The sequence below is a fragment of the Calonectris borealis genome, chromosome 3 (genome assembly GCF_964195595.1).
Source record: "Calonectris borealis chromosome 3, bCalBor7.hap1.2, whole genome shotgun sequence".
NCBI lineage: Eukaryota > Metazoa > Chordata > Aves > Procellariiformes > Procellariidae > Calonectris > Calonectris borealis.
Genome location: NC_134314.1, coordinates 110,530,900 through 110,548,784, shown reverse-complemented (window position 1 = coordinate 110,548,784; position 17,885 = coordinate 110,530,900). Strand labels below are relative to the sequence as shown.

Sequence of the window (17,885 nt, the reverse complement as noted above, 5' to 3'; positions counted from 1 at the left end):
AAAAGACAGCCATTACATACTTTAGATCATCCTTGTTTCCGTTCTTTTAATAATTTTCCCAGCTGTACTACATAATTTTTGATGCATGGGAACCAGCATGGGAATGCTATATTCTAGATACAGCTGCCCCACACATTTATACTGTAGCATATTGTTTTCTATTTTGTAGTCCCTTCCCAGCAAGTCCCAAGATCGCATTTACTTTGTGACTGCTACTGAGTTTATGTTTTCACAGCTCTATTCTTACCCCAAAATCAGCTTAAGTGATTACAACCAGCTCAGAATCTGTCCTTATATATATGCCAAACTCTGATTGTTTCTCCCACCACCTCCATTCAAATAATCTACACTGAATTTCACCTGCCATTATTATCCGGTTAAGCATCCTTTTTCAATTTCTTGCAAATCAGACCTCCAATCTTTTACCCTGAATAATTTAATATCAAACATTGCCACCTCCCCATCTATCCCTATGCAGAAGATCAATGATTTGTGTGACACCGCGTCTTGAATATGCCAAGTGAGCAGAGCGCTCAGATGTGACTGCAACCAAATGTTGAGACACCTGAAACTAGTTCTTTCTCAGGTAGCTCCATCCATGCTGATTTGTTCTGATTCCTAGAGACTGAGCTATATCATGCTGTGGGGACAGGGGCAAAAAATACAGAAGTTCTTCCAATGTCTCTCTTTGGGAGATCTACCAATGATTTCCTACTGAACCTTTTACAGAAATGTCTATGAAGCACAATGAATCATACCCAAGGCATTTGTCTCAATCAACGTCTTGACATGACTTGATAGCCAAGTGACAAGGATGAGCTAAACCATCCCAAAATCTAGTTATGCTATCTGTTTATCTCTGTGCATTACTGTCTGCAGAGGAGATGAAATGAGATTGAGATAATTGGAAGTACAATTTGCAGGAAACAGTGGGGGTTGGAATTACTGTGCTTAATTATTTCAGATTGAAACAGACCACACAACTATCTGTGCCAAGCAGCTGTAATTAAAGTGATTTAAAATAGAGAGATGCTAGCTCCAAGTGTTGATTTTCAAATGGGTCTTTATATGCACAAGAGTTACAGTCATTTATGAGTTGCAGATCTACAGCTCTACTGAGGGGCTCAAGAGAAAATTACCACTATGTCCAACAAGCCTGATAATTTAAACAAACAAACAAACAAACATCAAACATGTAAAGAAAACACCCCAAACAAACCACCTCAAGCAAGCAAAGAAAACATCCCAAACAACCCACCCTGCCACCCCACAAATCTAAATCTATTCAATCAATGTGACACTGGGTACTTGCCCCTTGGAATAGGAGAAAACAGCAGAACACAAGCTTCAGCCTAAATTGCCTATATTCCAGATCAAGAAAAAAAAAAAAACAGCTCCAAACATTGGACTTAGAAATGGAATTTTATCCCAATAGGCAATTGGAAATCACCAACCAATACTACCCTTGTTTTTGGGCTACAGGGCCAGCCAACAGTCTCCCCTCTTCTGCTTTGACAGACATATAAAACTGACTAAATACAGACAAAGGTATAACTTTACCAAAAAGAATCCGAAAGAAACATACATCGACAATATGCGGCACCACAGCAACCCAGCCAGGCCCTTCACCTGGAACAATACATTTATTTCCTCATGGGTTTTCCCCATGAGGAACCAGCAGGTTTTAATTCCTAAATTTCATCAACAGCCAGCTTGCACAAGAATTTAAGAAAAAGGAGAACAACAGCATACATTCTGATCTACCTCAAACTTTTGCTTAACTGTATCTTTGTAGCAAGAAATTTAGTATGTGCATGTATGTTCTTTGATATGAAAGAACATAGAAGGTATTTGCATGCATCACAAATGGGGTCCATCTGCCTTACATGACACAGATCCCACCAAAATAACTCAGTTTGCTGATGAATCAGCACTCAAGCAATGGGCCTTAAAAGTTAATTTCAGTGGCTATCTGGGAAAAAGTAGTATACTATTGAAATGGATGAGAAAACAGAATTAAAGCATATGAACAAAAGTGGCACTGAAACTTTTCCTCAGTATTTGCCTGAACATGAGAACTGTTACAAGCAGTTGGATTGCAGGTCTGCAAAGTCAAATGCCATCTCTGATGCTGGCTACTAAGGAAAGGATCCTTTCACTTGCAGCTTTCTGTATAAAAGGTTTCTTGAGTCAGGGACTGTAAACAGATTATTGAATTAAATAACCAGTGATGAATGTATTCTGCAAGAATTCATCTGATCTTTCTTTGAACTTATGCATACTTGTGGCCTCCATAACATTAATTCATGCACCTTATTACCACAGTTTATTCAGGTACTACATGAAAAATATCTCCTCTTGCTTGTTCTATACCCGGCACCCACTAACTTCATGGCTGCTTCCCATTGCTCTTCAATGTGCATTTTTATAGACCTCTAAGTCCTACCATCGCAGACAGAATAAAGAATCTTTGTCTGTTTATTTTTTCCTAGTATGGAAACTGTTCCATATCCCTGATAATCTTTGTTGTCCTTCCCTATACCTCTTTGTTCTATACTCTCCTTGCCTTGATAAAGCTTGTAGCCCTAACTCCCCTGTTTCCATTTTCTAGCTCCATTCTCATCAACACCACCCGACCCTTACAGGGAGAGGTTTCAAGCAGGTGGCACTAACAGCAGGAAGGATGTTAAGAATTTTTCTTCTTTCCCAAGGTTAAAAGAGCACAAACACCTAAAAATCTTTTTAGCACTTAAAATATTAATGAAATATGCTGCTATTCCAGATACAATCATGAAAAATAATTCCAACAATTTTCTTCCAAGAAAGGAGAAAAGTCTGTTGCACTCCCCTCTTTTCATGCTTCCTAGCTCTCTTTCGAGACAGGAACTTTTTTCTTATATTAAGGGCAAAACCCATCTTTTGTTTTCTCGCCAAACAGAAAACCTAAGCCCTGGATACAAGGATATTGCCTAAAACGGTCTGCAAATAAGCAAGCAGTAAACAGCACCTAGAGCAGAGGTAAAACCAGACTATTTTATTCATCTCTTCCAACCACTGAACGACCTTAAACATAGGCACCACAGTACTGTTCTCATCCAAATACCATCCATGGCATGGGTCAGCCTGATTTAGATTTTACACAATACTATATTGGATATTTTGCTTCCCATATATATGATTCAGATTGCCTTTAGACAAAAACAGATCCTTCATGTGCAGAATGACTCTCTTTGTTTGTGACACTGCATTCCTTGTCTGCTGCAACAAAAGGATATAGCTGTCTTAAGTATTTTAAGAGAACATGTTTGTTTGGGTGGGGTTTCAGGTTTTTTGGTAGGGGTTGTTGGGGTTTTTTTTGGTGGAGGGAGTGTTTTGATTTTAAAACTAACCACTACACTGAAGGCGTTACGTAGTTGTATTCATCTTACCTTTAGGTGTATTCTCAGAGTGATCTCTCTCTGGTCCATCTGGGATGTTTAGCTGTGAAATCTCTGCTGCACTCACTCTGAGCCAGGCGTTGGTGGGGGTTTCCTGATCTTTTGAGGAAAGGGAATATTCCAGCTCACAAGGAGATTCAAAATTGCAATCAAATACTGGAAGAAGAAAACAGACATAGAATATACCAGGTTAATTAAATCCAGCTTCCTCTGTGCTGGAAGGTGTGTATACATGTGTGTATACACACTCATTTTATACTTTAGTAAGTTAGAGCTTGCTTTTTTCCATAATGAGATAGAAAGATATGGAGGAAGTCCATAAACAGACAGACAAGAATGTGTCCAAAATGGACCACACAGAGAGGTTCCTTACGGAGGTAGCAGCAAATCAAAAGGAAGGCCCAAGAGCCAGTAATTCCCCTTCAGGACAGACAAAAGGGCAGCACAGGCTAAAGTGGAGAAAGGCATCATCTAGACTGAAAGGGAAATAGCTTAGTCAATTGATGAAATGGGACAGAAAGCCAATCTCTTCTGGGATGCTGGTTCAAATTCAACCAGTACCATTATAGTGCAAAGACTACTAACATGCTTCATAGCCGTGTTCCATCTCAGTGAGCACAGGACTCTGCAAAGCGAGTCATATATCCTGGGCATATGGGACATGCTGGTAGCCATAGAGACTGTACCCTGCGAAGCAACCTTCTGACCCCCTGGGTTTGAAACGCTTCACTGAGGCAGCAGAAGCTTGACCTGCTGCCGCAAAACTTTAGCCTCCAGGCAGTACGGCCAGCATCTGCCTCCAACACAGACGTTTCTTTTTGAGATGTTTCTCTTTCAGAAACCAATTACCCTGTTGGTGCAACTATGATTCACTTCCCAGTGTCCAATTTACTATCACACCATAATTCAAGTTGCTTAACACAACATGCAGTGATAACCTGCACAGATTTTACTTTTAATCGTCAAGATTGCTAATTTTTCTGGAATGCCCTGTATACATTTGCTTTTGTCACCACAGTCAGCACTCAACACAATATTCAGTAATGGAAAGAAACTATTCCTGAACTAACTCAATGTTTCTGAAAAGAATAGATTCATTTGAAAAAGCCCAACAAAAAAATCCAGCTCTTCTTTGGAGTTTTCTACGCTGTCTGCTGTCCGACCATAGCTATGCAAGTGGATCAAATAATCTGAAATAACATTAGTCAAATTAATTAATTTTTTTTAAAACTTCAATTACATTCTCTATTAAACTTCTAATTTCTTCTTACTGTGCACAGATTTATGTAGTTCAGCCTATTCTCCCGGTGATAGAACATTTTCTAATCTGAAGGTTAATACTGTTGCCCTCTCACTACACTTTTCCCAGCTAATTTGCCTTTTTAACAGCAAGCTGGAAGGAGCAAAGTCTATTTTTCCAGTTTATATTTGATTTTCTTAATCAGGTGTTTTATCATTTACTCAGCGTTTTGAATGCTTCCCAACACCATGGAAACCATATAATGTAAGGAATCCATATACACCACAAGCAGCAGTAACAAGGATTATACATATTTCCTTAAATTTGAATGCACAAGTCACTACCCTCTTCAGGCCTCTACGTTACCCATATAAATTTCATGATACATGAAGCACACTTCAATTTAGGCAGCAGGGAACAGTGGATATATTCATGCAATACAGTTTACTACTGCAATATCATACTCAAACCTCAGACCACTTATTTCTAGTCCCTTAGATGTTCTTTAAAAAAAGAAAAATAAACCAAATATTCTTTTAACCCTATAAAGTGTTAAGAGTCTATTAAACTTTGTATCAAAGCCCAAATGGACAAAAGAGCAACCAAACACTCAACTACATGTTACAGAAGATATATCATCATTACTGTATAGTTTAATTACAGGGAACACCTTAAGTAGTATGTGCTTTAAGGCACTGTCAAAAAAAGGCGGGGGGGGGGGGGGAACACAGCTCATGCAAAGACTTTTTTGATGGAACCCACATGACAACGGAAGGGAAAGCCCAGGCCAAGGACAACACGTGGTAAGAGCAATCATTTCAAATCAACTATTTCATTCTTTGTAGGCTTCTCTCCCCCATCAGTCTCTCATATTTTCATGAGCTTCCAGCAGTCACTGCTTGCTTTCACTCCTCTCCCATCCAGCTGCTGGGAACAGAAGCCTTTGTGCTCACTTACCCTCTTGCCCCCAAGCAGAGAAGCACTTGATAACCAGCTCAGCTCTCCCGTTCAGTCTTACTTTCCAGAACCTCCTCCTCAAAAGAGAGCTATCAATCGGTTGTGGAGCCCTTAACACAGCAGGCCTCTGACCTACAATTGGGACAACTTAATTGGGGTACGTGATTAAATACCAGTCGTCACATTTAGTGTTATGACCCCTGCAGACAGCTAAAGCTTCTGCCTGAAGGGGGGAAAGTAAAGGAAAAAAGGCAAGTAGCAATACCATTTCCTTCCCTCGCAATGAATAGCCTATAGAGAAGTGGACATGATCTAACATGCCTGTTGTGGTCAAGCTGAATGGCCTTTACAACAGGTTATTCCTTGAAAGAGGAGAAGACTACTTGGCTCATACATCTGAGAGCATCTGCAATTTAAGGAAAACATACTTGCATCTTCTACAGAACTTAATAATCCCCGCGCATCACCAGAATATCTGCATTCTTCATAGGCTCTTATTTATATTAATCTCGTATCAGACACAAATTTCAGTGCTATTATCCTATTCAGTACAAAGAAATGATGACAAAGAAATGCTATCTGATGCAACACAGCAAAGTCTATGCAAACAGCATCCAGTCTTCCAAGCCTGACGTTAACTTCCTACCAGCATGCTTTCCTTCTCTCACAATGTCCTTCACTACTGACACTGTAATATACTTTATAAAAAAAAAGCATTATATACAATACATACATATTTTTCACTGATAAGCTGCTCTTGGTGTGGTAATTGCTACAAGACCATATAAACCCCAGGCAATTACAGAACCTTCACCATATTTGAACTGCTGCCACAAATCACCTGCCATTTTTTATGCCTCTGCATAAAAAAAAGGTCTTTCTCCTTCCCTTTTTACTTTTGTCTTAACATGTTTAAATGCGACACCAAGTTTATTTTTTTCTTGCCCAGCTAAGCACATAAAGAAGTAGCCATGTGCCTTTGGAAGCTGAATAAAAGCCATTCTGCCCTTTTCTGAAAAACAGCAAACACTGCAGGAAAGGTAATTAAATCTAACACAACTTTTAGTGATTATTTTTTAAACCTACTACCAATATAAATTGACTAGATACAGAGCTTTAGTACTTGAATAGTGTGCCTCGTCAGTAAAGCGGGGGGTTTTGTGGTTTTTAGTAGTTTTTTTAAAGAGATGTCACAAAGATTTATATCCAGTATGTGCATTTATACCACAGCTATATTGACATTATAGATCCTAAAGGCTCTATAGGAATTCAAGTTCCAGCAAATTGCAAAGTCTCTTTTTAAATATATTGCAAAAAAACCTAAACCCTTGTCCAACAATCTTTTGCATCAGCATCCACTGGACACTAGAGAGACAGAACAGCTAATTTATTAGGAGTCTATTGCATCATCATTACACCTTTAAAGAGGAAACAAAAGTGAGGCTTATAATCAAATTAAGATAAACAGTTGTTTAAGAAAGGCTGTAGATATCAATCATTTCAGTTTCTGGCATGCAAGAAGGATACCAACCATAGACTGAAAAGTAAATTTACTATCAGATTGAAAAGACAGTGGAATCTGTGTGTATGTCTAACATATGTCTGACGTTAGAGTCTTATGAATGCTTCAGTTTGTTTATTTTTAATCAATGTACCTAACAGCAATAATTTGTGCACAAACAACTGAAATATCTGGCAACTACATCTGTTTCAATTAAACTGATTAGAGTTTTCTAATAAACAAATGACTTAAAATAGTAGTATAAGTAATACGCCAAAACACAGTAATCTGCAGAAAATATCCTTTTACATTGCTGCAGGTCAGATTATGGATCATTCCCTCTTTGTATAACCACACATCACACACACATGCCTTATTTAGAACAAAATTTAAAGCGAGAGATAAAAAGCCTGTTCTTGTTAAGAAACTATTCTGCTTATCCTTTCTTCAGCTGCCCAACAACAGACTAGGTTTATTTGTTTCAAACCACATCTCCTTTCAACCACAAAAATCTTACCAGCAGGTACTTTCCTTGGAGACTGCTCCTTCCTAGTTCTACGTGTGTGTAACTTAAAAGGGTCCTTTTCACTCCTGGTCTGCTGACTCTTACAAATCACTCCTCCTCCATTACTCTCAGCTGGTCACCCCTTTGAAAAGGTGTGGTTGCTTTCTCACCTCACTACAATAGACAAGGGAGTGAGCGAGTAGAGGTTCTCTATTCTCAGAAGGACCAGCTTAGAGATGTACATCCTAACTGGCATCTCATCAGCTTAAACATGACTAATCTGTACTACATCCACAGACATAAATGCACAATGTAGAGGTCACTTACACCGATCAACACGGGACCACAACCTCCCTCAAGAACACACCTCCTCCAGCAGCAACAATCACAGCAGCAGTGTAGAAACAGATAAAATATTCTTGCGCAGGATGTCTTTTTTTATACAAATATTGACAAGATGTTCCTTGTGGAGGAGACATAATTTAAATTGCATAGTAGAGATGTGCTCTGCTGAGTGAGCTTTCAGACCTCCATCAATACCCACTAACCTCTATTATATTCATCTTATAAGGCCTATAAGCTTTTAATTTATGACAGGGAAATGACAAATTGATTTTCCAGTTATTAATCCTGGGGACAGAGACAGTTCCTAAAGCCTTCCCCATTCCCTCTGGGTAGAAAAGGGCACAGGACATTCAATCACCTCATCAGGCCCTTCTGAGTTTCTATCCACCGATGCAGGGGTACACATGTGGGGTGATACAAGGAAACCTGCAGCGGTAAGTATTTCTCCCCAAAAATGGAGCTGTCAGCTCACCAGCCTGCTGATCACCCAGGAAGACACCAAATACAGGCCAGGTCCTTGGAAGCAAGCATTGCCTCATTGGCACAAAGAAGGGGCGAAACTCTTTGCAAATGGATCCCTAGTGCCACCTTTCCATTGTGCAAGTGGAGGTGGAGCAACAACTTAAAATGAGCGAGTCCACCACAGGATGGAAGTGCATGGAAAAAAAACACAAGGGGAAAGGGAAAAGGTGTCAACGATCACGCAAATTAAAGAGGAAAAACAATTGCAGGGTTTAATTGCCTTGTTCCTGCTGAGAAAGCAAGCCTGAACAGACATTTTCACCTATTTCCTTCCATTGCTCAACACTGAGAAAGGGCAAACTGGCACATTTTAAGGGATAGTATGACATGTGTATCCCTGCCAGGCACCCCAGGCCTTACTACCCCTTGCACATGTCTGCACCGACAGTGACTGCCTGGTCTTTGGGCTGTTGCTCCAGGAGCTGACAAATGTGAGAGCAGCAGCATGGCGTGACAGGGGAGGTGAGGAATTGGGGAGGCACTCAAGGAGCCCCACGGTACCGCTCCATACAGCACAGCTTTGGGGTCCATCCTGCCTCACGTGCCTCAAATCACCCGCAAGTGAAGCGGTGAGGAGAGCAGCCGAGCAGCTGGGCAGCACACCAGCCCCTCTCCCTGCCCTGAGACGCAGCCTGTGTTCATCAGGGACCTCCTTTTAATTCAAAGCTACTGAGCGCAAGTTAGCTTATCGCTCTACGTCCTTCCTCCACACCAGCAGGTCTTCACGTACGCTCCCCCGACCTTGAGTTTACTGACAGGAATGCCACCGCTCCCTCACAGCGCTGATGTTCGGTCGCGATGAGCCTCTCCCCACTCTCCTTGGCACGACGCCCCGCCTGCCTCACCCACACACCATCCTGGCAGACATTTTGTGATCCGCGGGCCGGGCGAGGCACAGAGCCCTGGCCAAACCCCAGAGCGGGGTGAGGCAGCCAGGCCCTCACCTTGGGGACAGGGACGTGTCCTTTCGTCCAGCCGGGGTACAGAGGAGGAAGGGAAGTGTCCCGGTGGGGCTCGATGAAGGCAGACCCCTGGGGTCTCGCCCCGCTTGCTGAAGAGCCCCTCACCCCCTTCAAGGCAGTGCCCTGTCCTTTCTCTGCTGCTGTCCAGGGCCTCTTCCTACGTCCTCGCTCCGAGGGCTCGTCAAAGTTTGCTGCATGCAAGGAAGATTTCAACGCGGCTGGCTTCTCCCCGGCGTCGGGGGGGGGACCCCAGGGGTGTGCTACCTGCCGGGCAGGGTCAGAGCTGGCTGCGCCAGCGCGGCTCATCCCTTCGACACCCACCTTGAAAGAGAAACGCTTCGGTTTCCCTCGGGAGGGGCTATTAAAGTTAGATGGCATTCTGAAGAGAAAAAGTTTTAGAAGAGCAGTACTGCACAGGAGGCATAATTTCACCTGCTCCATAGAAGAGGGAATCATCCCGGGTAGAGCGCTCGGGCCTCGGTGCCAAGCGCTGGGCGAGCTGCCTGCCTCCCCAGGGAGCCCAGGGCTCTCCTCATGCCAGAAGCATTTAAATTAATCTTCTGGGGAGTGAGCCACAGCTGGATGGGCCGCTGCTTAGAGATAACGGCAATAATGCAACCATTCATTTATTTGTTAAGAGAATCTTTAAAATGACAGCATATACTTTATATCCACCCAGCTCCTCAGTGCGCACCAGGGACTGAATCACCAAAATCTTTTGACAGCTGCTTTGTTCGGTGGAAATCAAGCTACAAAGAAGAGGGCCAGGACTCCTTTATGAATCAATTATAAGCACAGTCTTTCAAGACAGCTACAGAGAGAGGTGTGAGGAGGAGGTGTTGGGAGAGCAACCAGCAATAACTCTCATTTTCATTCCTCCTGCTCTAAAAAGTGACAGAGCTCATCCTCCACACAAGAGAGATTTGTCCACCAAGTCTCCCATGCATGCAGCAAAAACAATAAATGAAAGTGCATTTCTAATGTCAGTTCTGGCCAAAAGACTGAAGTACTGCCTAACAGCGATTGTTAGAAAACATGCTCCAGCGGCACAAAACAGTGGTTGGATGAACCGTCATATTTTGACAATTCATATAAGGGACCTCCTGCATGAAGTCTGAGAAATCTCTAGAGAAAATGAATACTTGAGAGACAGGGAGAAAAGACATTTGTTGCCTTAGTGTATGTTATTTTATTATTGAAAAAATGTTGAGCTGTCATTGGCATATTATCTGCAGATGAAAGAGGATATAAGGAAAAGAATAACTTGAAAGAAAGTAAAAATTTCTCCCTAATAAGATTTTTTTCTTCTTTTTTTGCTTAGCACAGTCTTCAGTTTAGCTAGGCAGATGCTGCTTTTCCAGTGATTTTCCTCCCCCTGAATTTCAGCACCATTGCACATGGCAAAAATACCATCTAATTGTTAAACAAGAATTCTTGCATATATATATGGGGTCACAGCATCTGCTATTTTATATGGAGCAATTCTATTCATCTGGTATGAATAACTGCTGTTAATTGAAGTTTTGCCCTATTATATTCATAACACTATTTCCAAAACTATGTTAGAGTACTCCTAAGATTGCAAAAAGGATGTGTTTGAATTAAGGTAGTACATCATTTTTGCAATATCTTTACTAAGAAATAATTGATTTGTTTTTGCTCTGGGACAAAGTATTATTCTCCTCATTCCTCTCCTGACTTTATCTCACCTTCCAAACAGGAACTTGTTGTAACAATTAGTTCATATCCATGCATCTCACTGCCATGCTGAGCCAAGTATCATGATAGCTTTATCATTCTGAAGATGTCAGTATTAGTCCATTTTGTTGTAGATTTATAAAACAAGTAGTCATGGGAATCTAACTGTAACACGAATTCACCTGGTTGGTGCCCTCTTTCTCTCCATCTTCCCTTTTGTTTGACGTTGAGACTCATTGAGTTTCGTGTTAGCAGTATCTATCTGGTATCCAACTCACATGAATGAAATGGTACTTTGAATGCATGCACATGCGTACTTGAATTCAGCAAGTTGCACACAACCTACCAGAGAAAACAATTAATAATCTGACACCTCACTGAGCAACTGCCATGCCACTGAGCATCAAATATGCAGCAAGAATGACCCCAAATGATTCCATAGTAAAATTAGTCCAACGCCTTTTTTTTTTTTTTTTTTTTTTAGCAAACCCAATTCAGGAAATCATTAACTCATCACTGACGACATTCCATTAGAAAGTGTAAAAAAAAAAAGCAAAACCCAACAACCCTGTCAAATTAGTTTTCTAAACACATAGAACTGAGTGAAATTAAGTTGTTAACAGAGGCCATCCTTTGGATTATGCTTTTAGCGCTGCGCTAGTTTTGGCTAGGATAGCGTTAATTTTCTTCATAGTAGCTGGTATGGGGCTATGTTTTGGATTTGTGCTGGAAACAGTGTTGATAACACAGGGATGTTTTCGTTACTGCTGAGCAGTGCTTACACAGAGCCAAGGCCTTTTCTGCTTCTCACCCCACCCCACCAGCGAGCAGGCTGGGGGTGCACAAGAAGTTGGGAGGGGACACAGCTGGGACAACTGACCCCAACTGACCAAAGGGGTATTCCATACCATATGACGTCATGCTCAGCATGTAAAGCTGGGGGAAGAAGAAGGGAGCGGGGGACATTCGGAGTGATGGCGTTTGTCTTCCCAAGTAACCGTTACGCGTGATGGAGCCCTGCTTTCCTGGAGATGGCTGAACACCTGCCTGCCGATGGGAAGTAGTGAATGAATTCCTTGTTTTGCTTTGCTTGCGTGCGGAGCTTCTGCTTTACCTATTAAACTGTCTTTATCTCAACCTATGAGTTTTCTCACTTTTACTCCTCCGATTCTCTCCCCTATCCCACCAGGGGGGATTGAGTGAGCACCTGTGTGGTGCTTAGTTGCCGGCTGGGGTTACACCACAACAAGCACCTATTACATCAAAGCTGTGAATAATTATGCATTCTTGAAGGTATGTGCTCCTCCTCTGCTGAACTCACCATTTGTAGACATTTTTAAGCACACTAGTCATTTGGTAGCCAAATCTGCTATTTCCCCCTGAGTTTTAGTCCTAAAACACCACTATTTCCTAAACTTCCCAGGAGGCAAAAAAAAAAATCTGTAAACTATATTGCAGAAGTCTGACACAGCCTGAGAGAGGTACTTCTCTATTTTGCACAAAGCTGGTTCAGAACAGCCAAGGAGGTCAGCTGCTACTGGGGTATCTGGCAAAGAGACGCACAGACAGCACGGTGGCATAAGAAGAGTTAAAAAGCAAAAGCCATCTCCTGTTTCCCAAACGGTCCAACATGGCACCCTTATGCCTGTTATTCTCATGAAACATGTTCTTCTTTCAAAACAGAATTTAGATGGGCTGAATTGCACTTGATTTTTTTCCCATCGGTAGCACTTTCTGCAGTTGGTACCGTACCCTGCCAGGTTCAGTGTTGTTGGCTGGCCCAGGGCTTCCAGGCCTTTAGGGGCACGCGTTGTCTGGAACCCCTGTTACAGGAGCTTAATGGATTTTATGCAGTGGACAATTGATTTCTTATACAATACCTATACAGAAGAGAAAATTAATATTCAACCAACCAGGACAAGAAATGAAATATGTGGCTGGGTGCCATTAATCATGTAAGCCTCAGGACAGAGTTCCATCAGTGCTGCAAATGGGAGATTAATATGCTACTGTAAGTCCACATATGCAGAATGCATTAGAAGTTTGTTCTAGCCACATGAAATAGTCTGAGTGTACTTCAAAGAGAACAAAAGAAAACACAAAAATATGGAGATTTAAAGACTCCTCCTGCCCTGCAGGCTGAATTCCCAGATAATTTTGACTTCATGTGGTTTTTTAAGTCTTTATTTTCTGAAAGGCAGTTGGATTTTGCATCCCTGAGATGGTAGATGATTAATCAATGCTTGGATAGAGACAAATCTAGAAACCTCTAGACAAGATGATAGAAAAAAAGTTTTGTGAATGCATCACTCTCAAGTATCCTGTTGTGCCAGTGATTATCTTTTGGGATTGCTGCATATAGTTTCAAAGATATCATCAAGCACTGTTCCTGCCAGAACTACTAGAGGCAGTCCATCAGAATTTTTAATTCTGAGCATAGGAGCAGGGAACTTAGCTTGGCAGAGGAAGAGGGACCCTACATTTCAATTTACTCAGCCTTTCAATCGAATAGATTTCTTCAATAGCGGGACACGGGAAAAAAGTAATTAAGACAACTAATATTGCCCCACTTCAGCAATGTCAGCCAGTTAATTAGATGTGTCCCATCAGATGATTAGGCAAACAAAGTTTTGATAGAAGTTTTATAGAGTACTCTGTAATCTTAATTACGCTGGGAGCAGCGAGGAAAGCTTCTGACAGAAGAGGAAAACACTCTAGTAGTAAAGGACTGCGGGTTTTATTTCTGCTAATGATTTATTGTGTGATTTTGGATTAACCACTTAATCAGAAGGCAGGGGTGGTCCTGGGACAAGGTTACTTGCTTAGAGCTTGGATGGTCTAACTTTGTCTTCTGCCTTGCTCTGCTGAGTCCCTGTGTGACCTTCACAGAGCTGCTCAGATCTAGAGCCAACGATCAGCTGCTGAAAGGCACTGTCCATCCCTGTCGTGCTCACAGCAGTTCTGGACAGAAATCTAGATCCCTGGGAAGTTCACTAATAAACATTCAGGTGCCTAAAAGCTGCAGGTATGCAGAGGAATAGAGAGAAGTTTTAAGAATTGCTCTCTTAGGCTTAGGCTATGCTTACAGGCTCTATTCCACGTACTCACACCGGTCCTCCACATGCTGCACATCTGAAGCGGCAGGAAGTATGTCCGCATAGTGATGCTATGGGGTGTCCTAGTCTGAAGTGTGCGACTTTGAGGGCCACTGCTACCTCTTTAATTTAAAGGAGGTTCTGCCAACTTTTGGAAAACTTAAGGTGCAAAGCTAGCAAAAATCAAACAACTCCTGCCCCTCTTCAAGACTCCCCATTAGCTTCAATGTTCATGTCCTGAATTACACCTCCTGAGGGAGAAAACAGTTTCGGCTTGTTCTGAGTGAATATTGTATTTGGTGTAACACCTCATCAAATTCCTGCCTTTCCTTGAAAAAACAGGTGGTTGGAATATGGTAGAATTTGGTGTTGTGCAACCAGCTAAAATCATAATAAATAATTTCTGCTTAGATGCAGTACATTTATCTCCATGTGATGCTGTCAGATGGAATCAATGCTTTTAGGTTTTAAGAACAAAGCCTTCCCTTAGAATGGTATTACTGAGAAACTGAAAGAGTTTAGGAAGAAGTAATAAAGGATAAATTAAAAATCATCCTTGCAACTTCTGAGAAAGCCAAGTGAGGGAAAAAAGATTGTACTACTGTCCCTTCAAAATGAAATTGGTGTGTCCTCATCGTTCAAGCAGATACAACAGCTAGGAGCAGATATTGTATGCCAGTGGAAAGAATATATATTGCACACATAAAAGGCTGCGACATAAATTTGAAGAAATATGGGACTCCTTCATATAGGTAGGTCAAACTTTTCCCTCAAGCAGATAATTACAGGCTTGGGGTGAGTAAATCTTATTAGCCTCTCAGCACCTTATCTCCCCTCATAGAGACTGGTAGTAGATATATAGTAGATATATTCTACTTCAGTCACTTTCTGGATTGCATATTAGATATTGCCTTATGCAGTTTGGTCCTAACTACGACCATAGTATTTCACAGTGGAATGGCTACGATTTGTCAGTAAATAGGTCATACCAGAGAACAGATGAAAACAGATTCCCAGATTTTGGAAGGGATGGGTGTTACGGAAGGAGATGGCAAGAAAAAATAAGTTTGGTACACAGCTCTTCGCTTTATAATATCACTGGATTCCAACACAGCACCCTAATATTACAGTCTGTGACTTTGGTTTTGAGGGACCAGGGCAGGCCGGGCCAGCCAAGGTCACCAGGCACCTCCATGGAGATGGTAATGGGCCATCAGGTCAGGACATCAGCCTGACCCCAGGCTGGGCTGAAATGGGGCTCCTGGGCCCATGGGCAGGGTGGGGAAAGGTCCCAGGGGTGGCTGGTAAGGGGCAGTAAGGCTTATTAGTGCCCTCAGGGGCTGACAGTATGGATATTTTATCATGAATCATTTGACTTGTGTTGTTTTGCTCCAGTATTATACCAATATCCTTAGGCAGTTACAGCCTCTTGAGGATAACATATAAATGCTACTCACTGTGCCGTCCTCTATGGGAGAAGAAAGGGGATGTATCTCTCATGACCCAGGTCAAGTTCCAAGCAGAGTAACCAGGAGGAAGAGGAGGGCTGCTTGCTGGGAGATCGGAAGTGCTCAGACCTTTCATTAAAAAAAAAGAAAAATAAACATTATGTATGACGTAGCTGTTTGTGTACTACACATCAAGCACAAAGATCTTAAACAGCTGTATAGACCATATGCAATAAGCACCGATATTTGACTACTTGGTCAGTTCTTCCTTCCTGATATGTGTGTGCACAGGGAGACAGGAGATAAATTGCCTTACATGGCAAAATTATCATCACCTAGAAAAACTGTCAACTTTAATCTCATACTGATTCTAAGTTCTCTTTGACCTTTCAGTGCCTCAATTTGTTTTTTTAAAGTTTCGTTAGCATGTGGAGATCCCATACATAAAACAGGCAAACATGTACCCAGCTCCTGTTCAACAACCCAATGCATGTCAAAGATGCTTCTGGGGATTAGAACTACAGCGACCTAAAACAAGTGAGAATCCATACAAATGTGCACTAACTCTGCATGACCGCAATGATATTAGAGGTGCAAAGAGAAACAGTATCTGAGATAACACGCAAAGCCAATGAGCAAAGCAGAACTTGATAAGCTTTGGAAGCACAGATTTTCCCTGTGAATGTTTAAGTTGGATTTTCTGAAGATGACAGGATCTTGAGTATTCTCACCTCATTTTTTGAGGTCCTCAGGGGAAAGGTAGGATTTAACTTCGTAGAAACACAGGCAGGCAAAACTTGTCTTTGGAAGGTTTGTTTAATGGAACAAAATAAAACTGCGGATTGCTGATATGTTCTGATTTCTCAGAGAAGCCATAAAGAATTTGTTGTTCAGAAAGAAAATAAAAAGTACATTTTTCAATCTATTAAATAATATTTTTGCCAAGAATACTACAGTTGCTTACTTGAATTCTTTTAGTTTAGGTGCAATGCTAAGGTTTGCTGTAATAACAGCAAAACAATTTGATAATACCTCCCAATAAAAGTTTGGTAAAACTTTCTGTAACAATAGGAATTAACTAACTTAGAGTAACAATTAATTCAGAGTGCTGAAGAACTGTCCTCTTGAATGGATAAATAGTAACAGATCATAAAAGACACATTTAAGAGGATAATAGTAAACATGGTAAACGGCTGACGCCTTGGGGAAAACACTGCTTTGATTCTGTTAAAGCTCTGCCTAGCTCTGCTTCCCACTTCCACTGAAGAAAAACTTGAAAATTCCAGAGGGACTTGTCAGAAGCTAAAATACCACGTGTTAGTTGTATCCTATCTCGTTCTCAGTGCAATCTCATTTTTAGCACACTTCTGTAACTGAGTAACGATAGCAAAACCAAGAGAAAAATAACCATTCTTATGTAAGAACTGTAACTCTTGCTCATTGCTTTAAGCAATAATCTTCAAGATAAGAATGGACTTCATGCTGTATTGTAAGCCTTTCTTGAGTGGAAAAAGTTTAATATCCCTAATGGCTCAATTAATCCTGGTCTCTATGCTAAGTTACGGTACAATAACTAAATATCCCCTATTGTTGTCTGGAATGTAGCGACAGAAGATCAGGCCAGTGATTTATGACGGTGGGTATCAAACTTAGTGTCCTGCCTTCAACTGTGAATGATGAAGTGATATGTAACTATGGAATAACCTTTATATTGGCTTTTCCTTCCTAACATCAAGACATAGTTGACACGTCTTTCAGTGGCCCCTGATACAGCTGGTTGTGGCAAGTAACGTCAGGTTTCATTACAATAGTTATAATAGTTGCTAAAAGCAGATTTTTTCTACAAATGTGCTTCACTTTGATGCTAACATAACATAATAAATAAAAGAAGAATATTAATAAAAACTGAGCTCCTAAAATAAGCTGGTTTTAAAAGCAACATGTGTTTTCCCTGATCTGAGATGCCTGACCAATATCAATATCCATGTTATATAACATCTGTACCCAGTGGCTCTCCAAATGGGCAATGATTTAATATCCTAAACACAGATCACGGGTCTCCCACTGACAAGAACTCTGGGGCCTCTTTACCCCTAACAGGCCCAAAGGAATGTAGATGTTATGCTTCAGTACTGATAGAGAGCCAAGCCTTGGGGTCACAATCCTGTGGAAACT

At 41.3% G+C, this 17,885-nt stretch overlaps 1 protein-coding gene across 1 annotated transcript in view; it reads right to left on the bottom strand.

The window, feature by feature from the left end:
- The window catches only part of ALK (ALK receptor tyrosine kinase), a 316,153-nt gene that overhangs the window by 217,968 nt on the left and 80,300 nt on the right, over positions 1 to 17,885 (bottom strand). The window contains exons 2-3 of the mRNA XM_075147934.1: positions 15,720 to 15,839; positions 3,429 to 3,593 (exon numbers count right to left, since the gene is read on the bottom strand). Coding sequence (XP_075004035.1) covers positions 3,429 to 3,593; positions 15,720 to 15,839 — 285 coding nt within the window. The remainder of the gene's footprint in view (positions 1 to 3,428; positions 3,594 to 15,719; positions 15,840 to 17,885) is intronic.